This window comes from Heptranchias perlo, chromosome 41 (genome assembly GCF_035084215.1).
Source record: "Heptranchias perlo isolate sHepPer1 chromosome 41, sHepPer1.hap1, whole genome shotgun sequence".
NCBI classification, from domain to species: Eukaryota; Metazoa; Chordata; class Chondrichthyes; order Hexanchiformes; family Hexanchidae; genus Heptranchias; species Heptranchias perlo.
The window spans coordinates 14240852-14263818 of NC_090365.1; the positions used below are offsets into that span (position 1 = coordinate 14240852).

Genomic DNA, 22967 nt, shown 5'->3' on the forward strand with positions numbered 1-22967 from the left:
TTCACTGGGGCACCAACACGATGCTGGTTTTAGCAGCCAGTGAATGGGTGTTTACCCATCTCCCTCCCACTCAACGTAATGACGTTTCCTCACTGCGAAAAAGTGGAATCTCATCAGCTCAAGAGCTCTTCGATTTAACTGCCTGGCACACCTTGTGGCATGATGATCATGGGGATTCTGCTCATTGAAAACTATTATCAAACATTTAATTTGTCAAACATCCAGGTTCACTACCCCACCGTGTTGCAGGGACACAATTGCCATTTCACTAATACAAAGTCAAAACCAGAAAGGTGCACATACCTTCACATGGTGACCTTCCATGTACCGTGTTGCGTCCCTGAACAGACGGTACATAATGAATCCATGCGGATCCACACTGTCAATAAGTGGATATGCTGTCTGTAAAAGAGAAGCAAGCAGAGCTGTCAGTGCCCACCCTGAATACAGATTCAAGTGCAGATCAAAAACAAAATCAGAAATGAGGCAACATAAAACCATTCCCAACATGTGATACCCCATTTAACCACCACGACTGCGTTATCTGAAATGCAAACATAAACATGCTTTTATATTATGCAAGACTGGTGCTAGGGGTGTGCAGCCACCTGTCTTGTCACGATTCGCCAATGCCAGCAGCCAGGAGGACTCCATTAAAACGGGTCTTCTAGGCCACCCACAATAAAGGACTGGAAATTTACTTGTAGCCAGCTGCGTGAGACCCATGAGTTGGGACCTGGTGCCACAAGCATGTTCAAAGGTGCTTATCAAAGATCTCTTACACAAATATCTAACAAAGGGGCAGACGACTCCAAATGATATTCTAGGCTAGTCCGACATCACGGTTCCCACCGCATCGAGAGCTGTCGGCCTGGGATCTTCAGAGCTCCTAATCAGTAATGTATCTTTAGTAGCCTGGACGCTAAGAGACATAACAAGGAAAATCTCCACTGTAGTAAGAATCATAGAATAGAATCAGACAGCACAGAAGGCGGCCATTCGGCCCATCGTGCCTGCACCGGCTCTCTGAAAGAGCTATCCAATTAGTCCCACTCCCCTGCTCTTTCCCCATATTACTCCAATTTTTTCCCTCCAAGTATTTATCCAATTCCCTTTTGAAAGTTACCATTGAATCTGCTTCCAGCACCATTCAGGCAGCGCATTCCAGATCATAACAACTCGCTGTGTAAAAAAAAAAAATCTCTCCTCATCTCCCCTCTGGTTCTTTTGCCAATTACCGTAAATCTGTGTCCTCTGGTTACCGACCCTCCTGCCAGTGCAATCATTTTTTTTCAAATTTCAAAAAGAAATTTGACGTTCATAAATAACTATAAAAATATCCCGTTATAAGTTATAAAAACATTTTTTTTTAAAATCACAGTGCAGCCCCTCCATGTCAGGTCTCCTTGCCTCCAGGTCAGTCCATTGACCTCACCGATTGGAAGGAACCAATGTGTTCTGCAGCAGCTGAATTCATCACAATGAAGGAAAAAGAGCTTCAAACTAACAAGCCAGTGCTGTCAAATCCTGGGACAACACTAAAGAGAGATCACAAAATCTGCTGCTCTGGGCTTTGCTTCCCCTCCAAGTCGAACTAAAAGCAGTAATTGGCAGGTAATATTTCTGTGTAGATGCATTAAACTGCATTCTGAATAACAATGACTCCAAACCACTAACAATCAGTGGAATTACATACAAGGCGCGAAATAAGGAGAAAAAAAGTGTTTGTGCTGCCGCTGCTATAGAGTGTCTGTTTCTGTGCTGCAATTTAGTAGCAAGATAAGCACGTCAGTGTTTAGGAAAGAAACCTGTCCTTCTGCGGGGACAGGCAGAAACTTGCCAGGCAGGTACAGATTAATTGCTACCTATTCTGGAACAAGTACACCGGATTTGCTTCACTTAATTTCCAATCATGACCTGAAGAACATTATTGAAATTTTAGCAGTCAAGACGACTTCATGTGGAATTGGATCTGTTGCAACACATTTTTATTGTCTCATGTTTACGTATTACTTATAATCAGGGTCAGAAATTTTCCAAACACTGACTACAATGTCAGCAGTGGCTCAGTGGGTAGCTTTCTCTTGCCTCAGAGTCAGAAGGTTGTGGGTTCAAGTCCCACTCCAGAGACTTGAGCACAAAATCCAGGCTGACACTCCTGGTATAGTACTGAGGGAGTGCTGCACTGTCAGAGATGCCGACTTTAAACCGAGGATCCGTCAGGTGGACATAAAAGATCCCGTAGCACTATTTGAAGAGCAGGGGAGTACTTCCGAGTGTCCTGCCCAATATTTATCCCTCAACCAACGTCACTAAAACAGGTTATCTGGTCATTATCTAATTGCTGTTTGTGGCACCTTGCTGTGTACAAACTGGCTGCTGCATTTTCTACATTACAACAATGACTACATTTCAGAAATACTTTATTGGATGTCGTGAGGTCATGAAAGGCGCTATAGAAAAACAAGTTTTCTTTCTTTCTTTTATAAATATGCAGAAAGTCTAGGGGATAGTTCTGTGCCTTACAGGGATTCCAAATCACAGGTGCAGGCCCCGACTCAACACTAGAAGCAAATCTCCTGAGGGTACTGTTCCACTGCCCCATCTGGGCATTGTAGTTGGGAGGTTTGCTTATAAATTGGATTGTTAGGGTTGACAAGGGTAATGCAATGTCCTACCCAGGAGACACACAAGGCATACAATTTAACTGGAAGGATGGGTGATCTGTTTGGAGCTCAGGATCTGTTGCAAGGGCCACTGTGCTTGTCCAAACAGCTATGGAATCCAGCGGTTCTCAAACTGTGGGATGCCGCACCTGTACAACCGGGGCATGACTACTGGTTAGTGAGCCGGAGCATTCCGATATAGCGTCCCAGCTCTTAAGGAAAAGAGCTGTCACCCAGAAGAGCGTTCTTCTGTCGAGCAAAGAATTTGTGAGAGGGAGAGAGAAAAAGAGGAACAAAGAAGGGGAAAGAAAAATATGGCTGAAGGAGGGGGAAGAGAGACAAAAAAAATATATACTCGAGGGGAAGGGAGAAAAGAGGAAAAAAAAATCTCACACGAAAGTGAAGAGTAATAACTATAATATAAGTTTTTCTGATTTACTAGTCCTACACTCTACAGCTGTTTAAATGCATGAAGCCAATGGATTTTTTTTTTTTGGTTGGTCCAACTATAACTTGGTGTTGTAAAATTGTTTACACCTATTGAAGGTGCTTTTACATTTTAAAAACCGCAGCTGACAACAAATCAACAAATGCACGGTCCTGAGTACAGGTTGAGAGTATGGACTCTATCTTAGTTTCGAGGTTGCGGCGTCTGCTGTAGAGTTGGTGCTCGGGTGACATTCTGGACTGTCTTCTGAGTGCGGCTGATGAATCTGGCATTGACGCATTTCCTGACAGCTTGAGCATACATGTCAAGCGGAGGGCAGCGACCCTCCGGAGTCGTCAAGTTTGACTCTTTCCTCTTCGGTTGCTGTACCGCGGATCCCTCTGTCTGCTGTTCCGGATCGTTGATTGTCTCATTGAGTCACCTACAGACGCTGAAAGACGCCCTAGTAAGAACGGGATATGACGCTCGACTCAATCGCATAGACCTCCTCAGAAGACTAACACGGGATGCAACCAACAGAGTACCGTCCGTCGTCCAGTACTTCCCCGGAGCGGAGAAACTACGCCATGTTCTCCGCAGCCTTCAACATGTCATCCATGACGACGAACACCTCGCTATGGCCATCCCCACACCTCCACTACTCGCCTTCAAACAGCCACCCAACCTCAAACAGACCATCGTTCGCAGCAAATTACCCAGCTTTCAGGAGAACAGCGTCCACGACACCACACAACCCTGCCACGGTAACCTCTGCAAGACATGCCAGATCATCGACACGATACCACTATCACACGAGAGGACACCACCCACCAGGTGCATAGTTCATACTCCTGTGACTCGGCCAACGTTGTCTACCTCATACATTGCAGGAAAGGATGCCCCAGAGCATGGTACATTGGCGAGACCATGCAGATGCTGCGACAACGGATGAACGGACAGACAGGAGGGTTCCCTCCCTGTCGGGGAACACTTCAGCAGTCAAGGACATTCAGCCACCGACCTTCGGGTAAGCGTACTCCAAGGCGGCCTTCGAGACACACGACAACGCAAAATCATCGAGTAGAAATTGATAGCCAAGTTCCGCACCCATGAGGACGGCCTCAACCGGGATCTTGGGTTCATGTCACGCTACACGTAACCCCACCAGCGAACAAAAGTTATCTGTTTTTAATATAACGGGTCATTTGCTGTCTTTCTCTTCCTTCCGGATGTTTCTACGTTTCTGCCTTTCTCTGTTTTTTTTTGGTTGTTTGTATATTCGGTGGCCCTGTAGGTAACACCTCTCTGTCTGAACACTTTGATTGCCTTGGCCACGGGCAGTTGGAAAGACTATCTGTAATCACCAGGTATTGTTCTGTGATTTATAAATGCGAAAGGTTCGAGGATTTAATTTCCACATTCACCTGAGGAAGGAGGAAGCCTCCGAAAGCTTGTGATTTTCAAATAAAATTGTTGGACTATAACTTGGTGTTGTAAAATTGTTTACAATTGTCAACCCCAGTCCATCACCGGCATCTCCACATCATTCAATAGGTGTATTCAACAGATGTAAATCCTAGCAAATTAGTCTTTCTACTCCCAACAGTTTACATTTTGAAGTATTTATAGTGAAAATTCGTTATTTCTTTTACAACATGGATGGCATCACAGAACTTTAATCAAACATCAGATTTAGTAGATTGATTTATAGCCTTTACTGCTGTTATACCACGCATTAATTTTATGACTGCAAATTAAAAAATCAGAATTCTACAAATATTAAAATTCTGCAGTTATTTTGGCATTTTGAATGGCAACCCCTCCCCCCCACATTTAAAAAAAAATCACAAAAACATTTAACTCTTTCCTAACCAATTTGCTCCTCTTCACATTCCAGCTGAGATCAGCTAATTCACCACAGACTTGGGATTGAACCTGGGAACCTCCCTGCTCACTGCTCAGTTACTCACTGTCTTAACCAAGGGAACAAAATTAGAGATGGGGAAAAAAGCACTGGGCCTTCCGGCGTGAAGGATTCTTAACCACATATGGAACGAAGAAAATTGAGCAGTCAAAGGATGTATGGTAGACTCACCATGCCCGTTTCTGTGGTGAAGATAACAATTTCATACAGCGGAGCCAACTGCTGGAACAAGTAGTCTATACCTGGCCTCTTCTTAAATCGCCAGCCTGTGACTAACTTGAAAGAAAGATAAAGGGACAGAGTGAGTCAATTATAACAGTACGCCCAGTAAAGTTTATAAAGTTTAGGCATCAGGCTTGACTCAGTGGTGGCACTCTCGTCTGAGTCAGAAAGTCGTGGGTTCAAGTCCCACTCCAGAGACTTGACCATATAAACTAGGCTGACACTCCAGTGCAGTAACTGCACTGTTGGAGTGCCGTCCTCTTGGACGAGGCGTAAAACTGAAGCCCCGTTTGCCCTCTCAGGTGGATGCAAGAGATCCCATGGTGCTTTCAAAGAAGAGCAGGGGAGTTCTCCAGAGTGCCCTGGCCAATATTTAACCCTCAACCTACACCACTAAAACAAATCATCTGGTTATTTTTCTCACTACTGTTGCTGTGTGCAAATTGACTGTTGTGTCACTACATTACAATAGTGACTTCATTTCAAAAGTACTTAATTGGCTATGAATCGCTTTGGGACATCCTGAGGCCATGAAAGGTGACAATGAATGGAGAAAACAATACCTTCACTGAAGTCTCCTTCAGCATCTCACTACAGATGTGCCATTGTGCATGACACAGGACAATTATCTGTGCAACTTTTGTTTTCATAGTTTACTTTATTGTTGCAAATTTTCTGTTATCTCAAGGCTGATATACAAGCCCATGAGTGCCAGTGCTAGTATCTCAAAGTAGCAGTTATTGATGCCTGGCACTGACTGCAGGCTTCTGCTGGGTATTTGAATGCAAGGAACAGAACACGATCATGTCCTGACCCGACGTCCACACATACTCTCTCTTCCACCATGGGTCAACTGGACAGTGATCAGAAGTGGAAACTCCTGTGATTTTACCCCATCCCTACATGAGGGGCACTGAGGCCGACTATAGCACATCTACTGCCAGAGATCAGCTAATTCAGCACAGACCAGGGATTGAACCAGAGACCTTCCTTCACTTTGTTCCTGAGAAGAGGTGATTTCACACAGTAAAAACGCCAAGGAATCAATGGCCAAGTCTAAACTCCAGATTCAATCAAGAGTAACAATACTACATTATCTAGAGGCAACAAGGGCCTCAAAATATCCAGATTTGGTAGTACACAAATCATTCAAGGATATTGTTAAAGTGAAGTGTGATTACCCAGACCACTGGACTACACAAGCTGGTGACATGTAGGGGCAAATACAAGAACAGACCAGGAGTATTCAAGCTTTGTTTCTTAGATGCATTTCATGGAGCCTTGTAGCCACATATGGGGCTCAATTTTAAAAGGGTGGCAGGATGGCAGTGATGAGGGTCAATGGGCACACAGCAAACCCGAAAAATAAAAACTTACCATTCCCCATGTGATCACAAGGTAATTGACGCTCATTAATCTTGTTTCCGGGTTTCGCCCGGCAGCCAGCCTGATTGACAGGCTGGCTGCCGACAGGAGCTGTAACGCCGAGGGGGTGGGGGCGCAGAGGGAGGGAGGGAGATCATCCAGCGCTTCAAGAGAGTGTTTGGGGAGGGGGCAGGGGAGACATCGGAGCACGGGGGTTGCAGGTGACATTGTTTCAAAAGGTAGGTTTATTTTTTTTTAACATTGTGAAATTTAAAAAATTTCATTTATTTACTTTATTTTTGATTGATCCGGCCCGATCAGAAGCCATGGGAAAGCCGGCCAGGTGAGTTTAAAATCCTTTTAACTACCTTATAGCTAAGAAATAAAATATCTCAATGAGGTACATTTGCTTCCTTAAATATCGTCCCGCCGGCTTTAATTACCATTAGTTTCCTGCTCCTCATTTCCCCAATTTTCGTAGCCCCCCCGCCCCGACACTTTCAATTTAAAATTGAGCCCATGAAGTTTAAATCCATGTTCCCATCAATTTGCATTTCTTCCAAGATGTGGATACTAACAAATCTTGATTTTCCAATTTAAGATTTATCCAGCTACACCGCTAACTTCAAGGCCACAAAATTCACACAGGACAAACAAGAAAGTAAGAAGTATAATCAAGAAAGAGTGCAAAAATAAATGAGTTGCCCAGGATTCGTGGCCTGAACTGCTAGGGCACCAGCCATGGTTTGGACACCCAGAGCACCACTGCCCAGTTCCGCTGTGGACCATCCTTTATGGAATACAACTGGCCAGGGTTGAATAATGTTGATTGCAATGTTACATCGACATTCTGAAGATCTTGCTCCATTTATCTTTTGGAGCTGGAAAATCTTACACAGATATCTGTTCTTGGGTGTCTCCAGTTACTCACAGTCTCCAAGTATTAAGTAAACGAGAGAGAAAATCCATGGAGCGTAAACTAGGAGATACACTGGAATCAGGCTAAGCAAACGTTTTTTTCCCCTCATTCCATCCTTCATGTTTAATGTACAGAAGGGCTGTATAGTTCAGCCTTTGAAATGGAACCGTGCTGCTGTGTGAACAGATTCAATCTGAACCTTGAAGGCAAGTGATGGAACGTGTAATCAGGTGGAATGACTCCAAACGGCTCACAACATTTCTAGAAAGCAATGGAGTGAGCCTGCAGTAACTTTCAACAAACTGTAAACACAAAGACGACAATAAAGTAGCATTTCCAGAAACATTAAATAAGAAAAAAAACCTCTCATCTTCCCAAGGGCAAATGCTTTTATTGTTGAATAATACTGTAATACATATCACTGCAGTCCCATCCCCTCTGAGCAGCACCATATGGGCAGTCCTCAGTTCCTTTCAACCACCTGCTCCGAACTCAGGTGTTCACATTACAACGGACTGCCCACTCAACAGGTGCGGGTTTCAACAGATACAATGAAACACTTAGGCACACCGACACAAGGAGTATCGACTGCACAGTCTGTGCAGTCAGGCGATTCCAGGCTCAACGTGGGTTGGCAGCAATGGGACACCAATTGGTCTCAGGACCTCTGTAGATAAAGCGGAGGGGGTGGGGGCAGCATGGAGGAGGGGTGAGTCAGACACAAAATCAGCCATGGTTCCTGGTCCTAATCGCTGCCTGAAACATTGTGTGTGCACACGTGCATGCGTGCTGTTGGTTGAGGGTAGAAACAGACTCAACAGTGAGGCCCCATGACAAAATAGACTGCTAACACTTAAGTGATCAGATTAACACACAAGGAACAGTGACTTGGGCCAAGCAGGGAAGATGGAGGTGGTGTTAAACTTACCACAATATGAAGCAATGCCTTCAGGCCGGGAAGGAGGGGGAAGAAGAAACAGAATTGGCAAAAAAAAAGAAAGTTGCTTCATACCAAATTAGCAGTGTGTTTTCCTGGGATCGGACAGCCCTGAAACAGTTTCCATTTACACAAAAAAAAGCAAAACAGACATTTAAGGAAAGAACGAACTTGCATTCATGTGGTGCCTTTCACAATGTCAGGATAGCCAATGAGGTACTTTTGTAGGGCAGTCACGGTTACTATGTAGAGAAAGGCAGCAGCCAATTTGAGCATTACGCCCCATAAACAACAATTAGATAAATGACCAGATAATGTGATTTAGATATGTTGATTAAAGAATACATTTTTTAATAAATCAAGGCATTTTTTGAACAAAAAGTATTCCCCTTAGACTGTCCTTCCTCGTTAAATAATCTTCCCAACCCGCCATTTGTTGCACAAGTGTTCACTGTGACAAGCGCTGCCTGGAGGTGCTGCACCACCAGGTGTTGAGAGACTTACCGACCATTCTGGGTGCAGCAACACATCTGTTAGCTCTAACACAACAGTATACGGTGGCTGGTAATACGGCTCTTTAAGGGGGTCTGGCAGCAGCTTCTGACTGGTGGGCTCAATTATCATCTGGGGGAAAAAAAAGGAATGAAAGAAAAAGGGCAGGATCAAAGAAACGTGCGACAGCTGATGTTACAAGGGCAAATTTGTAAAAAAAAAGTACTTTGATCACTCTAAAGAGGCAGGGAAAGGAAAGTTTCTTTTCAGGACTCCCCTCCCACCTATTGATGACAACCTCAATGCCACTAGTTCTCATTGTTGCATTCACAGATCTGCTGCTGCATGCGAGTCCAGCTGTCAGGGGATTACTACACACCTGAACCTTGACGCGCACCACAGAACGACTGAACACAGCAGCATCTTAACATCCACTGATGGTAACACAAGTAACTCTAATGCCCCTTTTACTGCGGTGGTGGGGCAAGCACATCACCCAGTCAGGTGGCTTTACTCCTTGCCTCCAGAGGCAAAGCATCTCCAACAGCAGCTGTTCAACGTTTGGCATCCCCGCCATCCATTGTGTCCTGGTCTTGGATAGGCCAGACTTTCAGCCCAGCTGTACCGGTCAGCAATGTGATTTCCACATAGGAGGTCAAATTCATCTCTCTTTCCTTTCCCTCCCCTCTCCCCATCCCGCCTCAACATCGGGGAAGCTCCATGCCCAGAACCACTCAGTTTGTTTCAATGTTATCAGCGGAATTGGTTACACAGCACGAAGAAGTCATTTCAACATTTTCACAGGCCCGGCCCCCCACCCCACTGCCTAGCTGCCAAAATGCAACACCAGTGAATGAAAAGATTATTGCCAATGGATGTCCTGGTCTTACCAACAGGATATAGCATAACAGACTTACTACAGATATTGATCCTAACAAACTCTCTGTCTGGTCCATGCCAACTCCTTGTACAGGCAGGAGAGCTCCTAATGAAAACTACTTTTTCATTCCTCAGCAGTCCATAATAACAAGATCCAACTGCACTGCATGGATTGAAGGTCAGAAGCATCCTTTTGCACCAAGTGAAATACAAAGTCAGCACTCCAGATTTCTGTCTGAAGACCGTCAGTTTCAGATCAAAGCTGCTGCTTCAAGTAATTTTTAATGCTCAAGGGCCAGAAAGAAAATTGGAAGGAGACTCAGAGGTTTGCGGAATCTCGGGTTTCAGCGAGAAACGGGAAATGGAGAGTGGGGTGACTAAAGATGGAAATGGACGGAATAAGATGAAGACATTCCACAAATGTTCAGAAATGCAAGATGAAATGATGATTAGCAGCAGATATGGAAGGTACACGTTTGGGTGGCAGCAGTGTGTCCAAATTCCACGTGGCAAATTGCTACACCTGATGCTTGACCTGCCAAATATTATCACCACTGCGCAACAGTTTCTCACCATTTTTATGGGTATTAACTAGTGATCTTAGGAATTCATCTACTGACTTGTAGAGAACTTGTACCTGACCATAAATATATCCTGAACTGGACGTACAAGTTTATTGAATAGAAGGAGTTCTGCTTGGCAGTACAAGGATCTGTTCTGCATGCTGTTTGTTCTTGCTACACCCACCTGTCTGTAATCCTTGAAGTATCGATATGTCCTTCGTAACTGCTGCACTACAGGAGGATCTGCAAGATACAAGCATTCTTTTGAACTGGTGAATCTTATTCACAACAACTGCTTAATGGACATACAATTTCCTATCAATGAACTGCAAATGATCTCACTAAAGCTACAGTAAAGACATTACAAACTGTTAGCTATCCTGGGTGAGTATCATATTCAAGCCTGGGCACAAGCTTGCACCTACGTTAAAAGTAAACTCAATTTTGTTTCCTTTATTTACTTTAAGTTGGTTGCTTTGAAGTATAGAGGAACAAACAATTGGTGCAATTAAGGAAATAAATCTTTGGCGAAACATACTCTCTGTGGAGTCTGAAATGTGACTTAAAAATGGTGAAGCAGCAGCCCACCCCTCAACACGTCGAACAGTGAAGGTGCTACCTACCACGTGTCCGCTGTGGCTCAGTCGTCTCATTCACACCTGAGTCAGAAGGTTGTGCGTTCAAGTCCCATTCCAGAAACTGGAGCACAAAATCCAGGCTAACACTTCAGTGCAGTCCTGAGGGAGTGCTGCAATGTCTGAAGTGCCGTCTTTCGGATGAGATGTTAAACCAAAGCCCTGTCTGCCCCCTCTGGTGAATGCAAAAGATCCCATGGCAATATTTCAAAGACGAGCAGGGGAGTCCTCCCCAAATGTCCTGTTCGATATTTAATCCCTCAACAAACACCTAGAAACAGATGATCTGGTCATTGTCTCGTTGCTGTTTGTGCATCCTTGCTGGGTGCAAATTGACTGCCACGTTTCCAACACTTCAAAAGTACTTAATTGGCTGTAAAGCGCTTTGGAACATTCAGAGGTTGTGAAAGGTGCTATATGAATGCAAGTTTGTTCTTTTTTCATAATACTGAACCACAAACCAATTAATCTCAATTGAGACTGCCGTATGGGAGCTATGTGACGGTGCTGGGTGAGGACAGAATTAGACTCAACTGTGGTGCCAGGAGGACTGCCAGCTGTCTTAAGGAGGGGAGAAAGAGATTTTGAAAAAGACAAGTTTCTTTGAAATACTTAACGAGTGAATTTTGTGCCGAGAATTTCTAATGCTGCTTTTACATCGGGCTTCAGCGCTACCAGCTCGAGGCCCTCGTGCAGCTGGCACTAACCCAGATAAAATTTCTCGATTCGCTAAGGCCGCCTACCCAAAAATGTCCAGCAAAAACAGGTCTTCCCCCTGGCGGCAGCCTTAGTGAAGTCAGCAGATTAACTTTGGTGTAACTGCTGGCTGGACAGCATCGCATATTGGAGGCCACGAGGCTCGCACGGTCAAAAAGGAAAGAAAAATTGCAGGGCTATGGGGAAAGTGCAGGGGAGTGGAACTAATTGGATATTTCTTTCAAAGAGCCGGCACAGGCACGATGGGCCAAGCGGCCCCCTTCTGTGCATTCTATGGTGGCCAGAATGGCCACTTCAGCAAGGAACTGGAGAACTCCCGTGTATGGAATCAACACCTTCAGAAGATGGAAGGGAAACATAAATTGCCATTACGCACTGGAATATACAACTGCTTTGCGAGGAAGGAAAAATAATTGGTGTATATGATTACGGTACAATTGCTGTTGCCCTACATTTCTAAATGTGGATTAATCATATGACCTTTTGTAAGTACAGGCAGAATTAATTAATATGATTGTGTTGATTGCTATATATTATTACTGCCATACTGTTCACAAAGGCAAACAACACTGCTGGAAACTAACAGTAAATGGTAGCTTGAGGCAATTCTAAGGGTTTAAAATGATTATGCAGCACTTTATTAATGAGTCCATAATGGTTCGGTAAGCAACTTGGGAGCGGGTGAGGGAAGACAGCTGATCCTAAACAAGTCGAGACTGTGACATCTTTGGATACTTCAGCTAATGGGATTACAGCTCAGTAAAAATGTTTTAGAATTTGACAACAGTCTGAAAACTCTGATAGGAACTTTTCCCTAATGGTGCAGAGAGAAAAAAAGAGAGAGAGAGAGAGAGAGAGAGAGAGAGAGAGAGATTTTATTTAAAAATTGCAACACTCTACCCTGTTTGGCAACATAATTCTGATTGCTATCCAGTCACGCCTTCTCATAACCCTGATTGCTAGCCTGTGACTCCTGTTGGAGGAGTATATGTGTGTGAACGCTGGGGGGAAATCACAGGATTTCCGTGGTTGAATAGCTGATAATTGTCTGGGAAACAATCAAAATACAAGACGACATTAATAAAAATACAAGACGACGTTAATAAACTTGCGGAATGAACATGTAATTGGCAAATGAATTTCAATATAGATAAGTGTGAGATGTTACATTTTGGTAGGAAGAATAAAGAGGCTTGGATAATAAGAGTCTAAATGGGGTAGAGGTGCAAAGGGATCTAGGGGTACCGGTCCACAAATCACTAGAAGTAGCAACACCATAACAAAAAGCAAACCAAGCACTGAGGTTTATTTCTAGAGGGAAAGAATTGAAAAGCAAAGAAGTTATGTTAAACTTGTATAGAACCTTGGTTAGACCACACTTGGAGTACTGTGCACAGTTCTGGTCTCCATAGTATAGAAAGGATGTAGAGGTATTGGAGAAGGTACAAAAAAGATTCACAAGGATGATACCAGAACTGAGAGGATATACTTATCAGGAAAGGCTGAACAGGCTGGGGCTCTTTTCTCTAGAAAAGAGAAGGCTGAGGGTTGACCTGATAAGAGGCTTTTAAGATTATGAAAGGGTAGATGCTGTTTCCACTGGTGGGGAGACCAAAACTAGGGGCCATAAGTATGAGTCACCAATAAATCCAATAAGGAATTCAGGAGAAACTTCTTTACCCAGAGTGTGGTTAGAATGTGGAACTTGCTACCACATGGAGCAGTTGAGGCCAATATCATGGATGCATTTAAGGGGAAGCTAGACAAGTACATGAAGAAGAAAGGAATAAAAGGGTGTGCTGATAGGGTTAGATGAAGAGGGGTGGGAGCCCACCTATTTGGAGCATTAACGCCGGCACAGACCAGTTGGGCCAAATGGACTGTTTCTGTGCTGTAGACTCTATGTAATTCTATATAGGTGTGTTCTATAAAGTCATGCAAGCCTCATTTTGAGATGAATTGACTATTTCCATCATTTGCATGCATCTCAAGCCACCAATGCCAACATATTTCGCTGTTCAGATTTAGGATTTATGCATCGACGAAGGAACAGGGATGAGGAAAGATTGTTCCAAACTTTCAGGCTCACCAAATTCAAACAGGAAAAAGAAACCAGACCAGCACAAAATACAAGAGTGAATAGGAATGGTGTTTCTGGGGCTTTGTGGGTCAAATGGCCACAGGTTGTGAGCCATAGTTTGGGCACCCTAGTCCCAGGATTACAAACAATGAATGGCCGCTTTGGCTAGGGCGATACAAGTTTAACATAACTTCTCTGCTTTTCAAGTGTTGGTTCCATGGGCAATCAACATCCATGGAATTGGAGCCCACCAGTAGTCAATGCCGTTTGGGGAAAGAAAACAAAGCAAATTGGGGGGAGGAAAGAGAGGGGGGAAATGTATCATTCAGTGGATCAGCTTTAAATTTTAATTTTAGAAGAAAAGTATAATTCAATGTAGCTAGCAATTGAAATGACAAGTTTTATTCAGTGTTTAATACTAAGTTCAGCTTGAGCCTCAAGGTGTGTACACCGTTTTTTTTCTCCCGTTTGTGTCAGTTGTCCATTGCCTCCTCCACTTTCATGCATCGTTTGGTCTTTTAATTTTGTATTTAGAAAAGGAACAAAAGTGTAGCAGTAAGCTTCAAGGTAGTAATGCATTGAGGGTCTCAGATAACCTTCCTAAACCATCACCACTTGTCTGACACGCTCCTAGTTATCTATTATCCTTCTACATAAAGAGCTTTTCAATAACCACAATAGGTCAGTGCACGGGTGAATAAATACACCTTGAACCTGCAAAAACAAGTGTAAGTGTGCTTAACCTCAGCAGATAACATTACTTTATCCCAGGTTGGTTTGGCACTATTCTATTCTCATTTTTTCCTCCTGAACACAGCGGCTTGTGCTGGGGTATCGATCCAAAAGACACCAGTACCTTTCCAATACCTCATGCAAGCAAGACCTTCATGCAAGATCTTTGGCAGTTAGTGTCGGGTGACTTTGTGGGGGGGGGGGGGGGTCATTACACTCGCCCATCGTCACATAACACGCGCATACACTTTCCAGTACGAGTCGCTGAATAATGAATAGCACAACTGCAGCATGGGGTGGTCAAGATAGTCCCAAGCAAAGTTTAACAGAAGCCAGCTTGTTAATTTTCTGCTCCTCTCAGCTCCTTTAAAAGCCCGGTTGCCCACTCTGTGTCCAAGTCCATCTCCCCATTCTCTTTTGAAAGCTCTATCCTAGTTCTGTTATTAAAGCCCCATTCTCTCTTCTTTTGGTAAAAGCTGTTCCCTTCTGAAAGTTCCACTTCCTGATTAATTGAGAAGCCCATCCTTCTGGCTCCCTCACCTTCCCCATACTACTCCCACATGGCACCTCCAATGCTGAGTAGAGTGAAAAAGAAGCAAAAAAGAGAACGTGGTAACCAAGAGGAGAAAAAAAGAAAAGAAAGGGACAAGTAAGGGAGAATAAGAATGGGATGGGGAAGGGAGAGCGCGCAGGAGAGAAAATCAACACACACACACAAAAATAAGAGACGTCAGAAACAAGAGTGGAGAGTGCTGAAAGTGAGGGAATAGCAGAGAGAGGAAAGGAGGGAAGTAAAGGAAGGACGGGAACAAAAGTGAAATGAAGCAGAACGAAAAGAGAAAAATAAAAGGGGTAGAGGAGAGAGCTAATAGGAGTGAAACAGATGCAGAGGTGGAGTGCAAAGAGAATGGTGAGGGACAGAGGAATAAAAAAAGTGGAGGAGAGCAACAGAAACAAAAGTAAAGGAGAGTGAAAAACAAAAGTTAAGGAGGAGAGCAACAGAAATAGAAGCAGTGGAGAGTAGAAAAAAAACTGAAGGAGCAGTGAGAGAAACAGGAGTGAAGGAAAGAGAAAAACAGAAAGCGTGCGAGGGAAAGCAAGCCTAGGTTCAGTCAAAGTCAGGATGTCAATGCAATCATCCAAAAAAAGGTCAGGGGCTTTGTTCTCAAGTGACGGACATTATGGAGTGAAATGTAGAGAGGGTCATGATGTTGATTCACTTAGCCCTACGAAGAACACCAAGAGATGCCCAGAGGGTAGCTGTGGGCTTATTCAAGAGGGATTCAAGTCTGGGATGGTGGGAGTAAAGTGGGGAGGCAGAGCAGTAGTAATGGATTGGGGTAGGGATGGGCGGGGCAAAGTACCGAAGAGGAAAGAAATGAAATGAAAAGTGGTATGACTGGGTGAGAGGAAGAGCAAGAAACAGGACTCAAGGTTTACTGTGCACAACTTGGCTGCCACATTTCCCCACATTACAACAGTGACTACAGCTCAAAAGTAATTTTTTGACTATGAAGCGCTTTGGGATGTCGTGAGGTCATGAAAGGCACTATATAAATGCAACTTCTTTCGTTTTAAAAAAAAAATGGGCTCAGGTGCGAATGGATGAGCAACTGAGGGATCCACTTGCTGAGCAGCACACTATGTGATACCTATACTCACTGAGTTATCAGGGGAGCTGTCACAGGATATCTGAACAAAGGCGCACATAAAGCACAGTTAAAGAGTTTTTACAATGATGCAATAGCCAATCGCAATGCTGATGTGGATATAAGAAAGACAACTTACATTTATATCGTGACTTTCATGACCACAATGTTTTGTAGCCAATGAAGTACTTCTGAAGTGTAGTCACTGTTGTAATGTACAAAACGTAGCAGCCAATTTGCACACAGCAAGGTTCCACAAACAGCAATGTGATAATGACCAGATAATCTGTTTTAGTTATTGAGGTTGTGGGTTAAATATTAGCCAGGACACAGGGGAGAACTCCCCTGCTCTTCTTCGAAATAGTGCGATGGGACTTTTTACGCCCACCTGAGGGAGCCTCGGTTTAATGTCTCATATGAAAGACAGCACCTCAGACAGTGCAGCACTACTTCAGTATCGCACTGGAGTGTCAGCCTAGATTTGTGTGCTCAAGTCTCTGGAGTGGGGTTTGAACCCACAACCTTCTGACTTAGAGATGAGAATGCTACCAGTGAGTTTACCAGGATTTAAGTCTTTATTTCTGGGCAGTGGTCAGGTGAATTGGGGAAGCATTGAACAAGTTGAACAGGTTTAATTCCTGATCTGCGCTCTTAGCCGAGGCAGCAGATAGGGGCTCTACAATTTGGCCTCAGCATCCCTAGACTGGGGAAGAAGCAATTTAAAAAAAAAGTCAGGGCTCCCACTCTTGATCAGTAGTTTGGATAGTCCTCATATATAAGAGTATCTTGGGCTACTTTATGAAGTATGGGGAGCTTTGGGAGGGGGAGGGGGAAGAGGTATGGACAAAGAGACTGTTTCATAATTGACTTTCAAAGGTAGAGGAATAGGTAGCATGGCAAAGGGGATTTGGAGAGAATTCCAAAGATCAGGGTTTAATGGGTGAAAGATAAGCCTCCAATGGTAAAGTGAACAACTGATAATCAGACACTGGAGGGTATGGGCTGTATAATTGGAAAAGATTTCTATGTAAAGTGATCAATCCATGGAGGGATTTGAAACCTAAGATGAGGATGCTGAAAATGAATTCTGTGGGGCATGTGAAAGGAGTGGAGCTTGGTGAGGATTGGGTGATGGGAGGGCCAAGCTTTGAATGGTGGAGGACTCAGGCTGTAGATGAAGGTGAGAATGAGTGTTTCAATGATAACATGGTAAGTTAGGGATATAGGCAGGTGAAAGTTGGGGATTGTAGTGACAAAGTATGAGGTCGAAACTCAGTTCTAGGTTTCGACCTCATATACAGGTCAGTGCACTCAGTGCTGAGAACAATGACCCATGTTGGAAAATACATGTGTGGGGATCAGGTTCGATTGCGATGCCTTCATAGTCAAATAGTGTGCTGAGACTCACTGGTCAGACTGGGACATGGTGATTGACTTTAAAAGGCCGGGGGCTGCCAGTGTCCCTGGAAACTTGTTTCAATGTGAGTCATCATCTTCGACAGCTAACGGAATAAAATGTTTTTTTTTAAAAAAGAGTCCCATCATTGTGGACAAGGAAATATCCAGTAAATTCAAGGCACAAGTGAAGGGGTTAAACTGTCTGAGCAAACGGGACTGAATTTTATATGATTGTCTACGTCAGACAATAGAGAGCAGTATACTGCTAATCTAGGTACAGCTGGCGATTCTTGGTGCCATTCTCTTCCTCCATGTGCGGCTGGGAGGAGGAGCCAGTTTGGCAGTACTGACTGCACAGTGATTACTAAATGCTCCTCTGAGAGTGAGTATTAGCATTTTGGCGGCTGATCTTATTCAAACAGAAAAGAAGTGTTAATCAATCATTCGGAGTCCTGCTGAATGATCCCTGATTTGTTTTTTATTCTAATGTTAATGGTGAGGAACAGCTGAATCAGACGACTGCTTAATGATTCTGAATAGGGTTTCAGGTGTTAACCTGTGTGTGTGAGTGAGAAAAAGCATGTGAGAGCGTGAGAGCAGAGAAAGGAAGAATGCACGCATGAAATGGAGCGAGAGACGGGGGAACACAAGATGGGAGTGTGTGCATCATACCAAGAAACCACAGGTGCAAAAAGGAAAAAAGAGACTGCACATGTGCACAAGATGAGAAAGAGAAAGAGAGAGAGAGAGAGAGAGAGAGAGAGAGAGAGGGAGAACACGTGTGCACGGAAAAGGGAGACAAAAAGGAGACAAAAAAAAACACAAAGCGAGAGACACTAAGAGAGAGAAAAAGGAGAGAGAGAGAGAAAAAGGAGAGAGGAGAGAGAAAAAGGAGAGAGGAGAGAGAAAAAGGAGAGAGGAGAGAGAAAAAGGAGAGAGAGAGAAAAAAAGGAGAGAGAGAGAGAGAGAGAAATAAATAAATAAAAAGACAGAGAAAAAGAGCAAATGTGAGAATGGGCCGGCACAAGAGAGAGACAGAGGGGTGTAACCTGGTGCCAGTGCAGGTACTTCTGTTGGGTACAGCATCCCGATTCTGGACATAGGTTATCAACTTGCCCATAAAGGCTAGCAATGTACTTTTGCAAACTGTGCTTGACATTGGGAAGGGTCCACGGCAAAAATGACAATATGCAAACAGGACTTTAGTTGTAATTGCAGCAAGTGCACTAATGTTCCACTATTACTGCAGGATAAATGGGTGAAAGTTGGCAATTTTTTTAAAACTGACAGTTGCAGAACTGCTTTCATTGGAGTTTGCCACTCAGCCAGCTGAAAGTGGCCGTGCTGAATTGGGGAGAAGAGATGATTTTTTTTTGGGGGGGGGGGTTGGGGGGGGGGGAGAGAAAAGACAAGAGAGGAAGAATGAAACAATTTATTTTTAAATTTCAAAGACTTGAAAATGATGCAGGCTTAATTATATGATGCTTCTAAACTTGACCTCGAGGCACCTAATATTTACAAGAATGTTAAAATTAGAAACTGCAGATAACATTTTGTAGCAAGACATTCAAATAACAAAAGGACCAGGGGCTTGGACAGAGAATGCACAATGATCTACTGATTCAGTAATGCCTCGTGGTCAGTATAACATATGCTGACCTTGTCATACTTAGCAGGTGAAGCAACTCCCTTTCATACTTCAAACATTCACAAAACAGTCTTAAATCAAATCACTCCACTCCCTGCGAAACCAGTTGCTTTTACATCTCTAATGCCTTTAGTACAGCCTCGGACCCCAGTTCTAAACAGCATTTGGACTCCTGTGGGAGAATGTTTGAAAATTTGGGTTTCTGCTGTGCAATATGTTGCAGCAAAGCAGCTGGGAGGCCTGAGCTCCAGGTCCTTGGGGATCGCCATTTTATCTCAGCCCCCATAGGTCCTCATTATGCTTCATTACACCATTTGCCACCATGCTCCCTGTAGCCATGCCTAAAGGGCAATGTGGAGCGACGGCAGGCCTATCCTCTCACCCTGACCTGCTGTCCTTACACAGGGTCAAGCGCTGTTAATGCAGAACTACAGCTGTTCCCTCAGCCCAGTGCAAACAGCTCCTTTATCCCATGTTTTGCAAATCTTATTAGAATTGTAAAGTGCATTTCTCTGCTCTGGCTCTGTTGTGCTAGTTACTTACCATGAGAAAGCCCTTGAACACATACACCAGAAGGCTCATTTAAGCATGGTAGGTATTTTGCATTTACAGTGTACCCTCAAACTAGACTGTGAATTATCTTCAGACTGAATTCTAATGTTCCTCAGTTAAAAATTCAGTTTTATCAAATATTTAAAACACATATGTAAGAAAAAGGTGCAATATATATATCTACTGTTAACACCATCAGACTCCCAAAGGGTCACAAGTTCACATCCCAGCTAAACAGGTACTCAAATTCGATACGTGTGTCACCGGAGCTTTGTTTATATACTTGTACCTGGTTCAACATCAATACTAGTTACTTGAAGGTACATACCAGATGCCTTGGCTTCTCCTATTTACCATTTACGTTGCTGAGACTGGTGAGTTAAGCATTCGGCTGTTGTGCTGGGAAAGGGATTAGACTGCCTTCATCCCGTGTGTAAATACCATAAATCGAACCCAGGGCCCCTGCAGAGAGTTATTGTCCATTTCATAAAGGAATATAATGGGATGGTTATACCGAGACCAGGAGGTGTTATGCAGACTCAGTATATTAAATTTGCATAGACAGATTGAGCAGAACTGACCCCGTTAAATTGCACTCTCAGTGGGGCAACTCCCCTGTAGAAATATTTCTGGACATACACAATGCATATATTCACATGGACTGATTTTTCTCCCCTTCCCAATTTTCTCCCTTCCTGTCCTAAAGCCAATAACTCAACCTGACTGCAGTTTCAGACACCTGGCCCAAGTACCATTCTTTTCAGGCACATCTAGACGGTGAGCGTCAGCAGGCCATTCAACTGCAAGGCATGGCTCAGCCCCAATCCCATCCTCGACCAAATTCCGCAAACTCTCGGGCGCCATTTCATAACGCGATTGGTGACACGGAATCCTGGCTGAATTTTCCCCTCCCATCCCCATCACTAGCAAACAGCACTTAGGCCCATTTCCAGCCCAGCTAATTCAACATAAAAAGAAAGACGTGTTTATATAGCGTCTTTCATGACCTCAGGACGTCCCAAAGCCAATGAAGTACTTTTGAAGTTCAGTCACTGTTGTAATGTACAACGATGACTGAACACAAGGTCCCACTAACAGCAATGTGATAATGACCAACTCAACTGTTCCTAGTGAGGAATAAATAATGGCCAGGACACCGGGGAGCACTCCCCTGCTCTTCTTTAAAATAGTGGGATCATTTACATGTACCCAAAAGGGCAGACAGGGCCTCGATTTAACGTCTCATCCAAAAGACGGCTCCTCCAACAGTACAGCACTCCCTCAGTACTGTACTGGGAGTGTCAGTCTAGTTTAAGCACTCAAGTTGCTGGAGTGGGACTTGAACCCACGTCCTTCTGACTCAAGGAGAGAGAGTGCTACCCACTGAGCCACAGCTGACCCTCATAGTCCAAGGACTGAATCTCGGGTTCCTAATCGACACTAAGCAGTTAATTTGCTCTTTACACTTCAAATTTAAATCGAAGCAATATCTGATCGCTACAATGAAAACGGAAAATGCTGAAAATGCTCAGCAGGTCAGGCAGCTTCTGTGGAGAGAGAAACGTTGCAGGTCGATGACTTTTCGGCAGAACTGGATGATGTAAAGATTTAACAGATTTTAAGCAAGTACAAAGCGTGGGGGGGGGGGGGGGGGAGGGGAAAAGAGTAAAAGGGAAGGTCTGTGATTGGGAGGAGGGCAGAAGTGATTAAATGACAAAAAGGATGATGGTACAAGGCAAGGAGGGTGGTAACGGGACAAGTAAACATAAAAAAGATGGGTCTAGAGGAGCTGTAAATGGCAACAGCCAAACCATTACCAGCACCTGCTGTCCAAAAAAAAGGGAGCCGTGGTGATCATCTGAAGTTCTTGAAATCAATGGCTGTCCAAAAAAAATGGAAGCTGATAGCTGCAGTTGAGCAGCTGAGTTGAAGCGTAACTGGAGGAATAGCAGGAAGCGATGTGGCTGGTAGAACGTGTTAGTGTTAGATTGCACTGGCATGGTTCCAATTCAACACCAGCAAGATTTAGAATGCATTAAACAATCTGCCTGTTACATCACGTTTTGAAGATCTGACCTGATGAAACAGCAGTGACAAACAAGAGTTCAAGATCGGTTCTTGGTATCATCATAAAACAAGGTCTCCAGTATAAGAGGGGTGCACGTGAGTTTTACCAGCTCTTCACTGAGCTGCTGGATGGAGCACTATATGGTACAATAAAGGGGGTGAAGAAGAAAATCACAAGTGGACTAATCCAAGGGCAGTTGTAGAATACTAAAACCACATAAGTTGTTCCCTACATTACAACAGTGACCACAGCCAGTGAAGTACTTTTTGAAGTGTAAAGTGCTTTGGGACATCCTGAGGTCATGAAAGGTGCTATATAAATGAAAGACTTTTTTTTCCTTCTTCTGCCATCTTGGTGGAGGTCAGTTTACACCACATTTAGAATACAGAGCCATTTCAATTAGAAGCAGCTCCATAACTGTTGAATCTCCCCTGCTCATACTAGTGCCAAGTACAGCAACAACTGAACTGTGAATGCCCAAGATTTGCTAGAGCACTGCTGCTTGGATGCAAGTAAAATTCCATGTTTGGCTGACACAAGTGGTGCCAGCGTTAGTCATTTACCCTTCTACAAAAATAACTTGCATTTACTTGAGGTAACTGAGGCGTGGATGAGGGTTTCAGCAGATGAGTCAGTCTTCCCAACATTCAATCGGAGGAAATTTCTGCTCATCCAATACTGGATGTCGGACAAGCAGCGTGACAAATCAGAAGTAGTGGAGGGGTCGAGAGAGGTGGTGGTGGTACCAGTGGCACTTGGCATCAATGGCACTCGGAGAAATTACCGCCCAAGAAGGATCTTACTGTCTCTAACTGGAGAGAGATATAACTTATACTGCAGGGTTGGTTCAGCCAGCTCTCTTACCATCCCTCAGCACAGACTGGGTATTGAATCTGGGATCTTTGGGCCCGATTTTATCAGGGCTGCGGGTTCTCGGCGGATGGGCAAGCGGGCGCGTGGGTAACGCGCCCGGTGAAATTAGTGGGTTTCCTGCGCGATCGTAGCAGGCAAACCACTAATTGGAGCCACTCACCTGCTCCTCCGGGTTCCCCGCTGCTGATCTGAGAGTCGGGCGGGCTGCACATGCGCAGTAA

At 44.1% G+C, this 22967-nt stretch overlaps 1 protein-coding gene across 1 annotated transcript in view; it reads right to left on the bottom strand.

Moving 5' to 3' along the window:
• The window catches only part of timm50 (translocase of inner mitochondrial membrane 50 homolog (S. cerevisiae)), a 140174-nt gene that overhangs the window by 17491 nt on the left and 99716 nt on the right, over nt 1-22967 (bottom strand). Inside the window, exons 4-7 of the mRNA XM_067975144.1 lie at nt 10579-10637; nt 8965-9084; nt 5189-5293; nt 304-402 (exon numbers count right to left, since the gene is read on the bottom strand). Of these exons, the coding sequence (XP_067831245.1) occupies nt 304-402; nt 5189-5293; nt 8965-9084; nt 10579-10637 (383 nt within the window). The remainder of the gene's footprint in view (nt 1-303; nt 403-5188; nt 5294-8964; nt 9085-10578; nt 10638-22967) is intronic.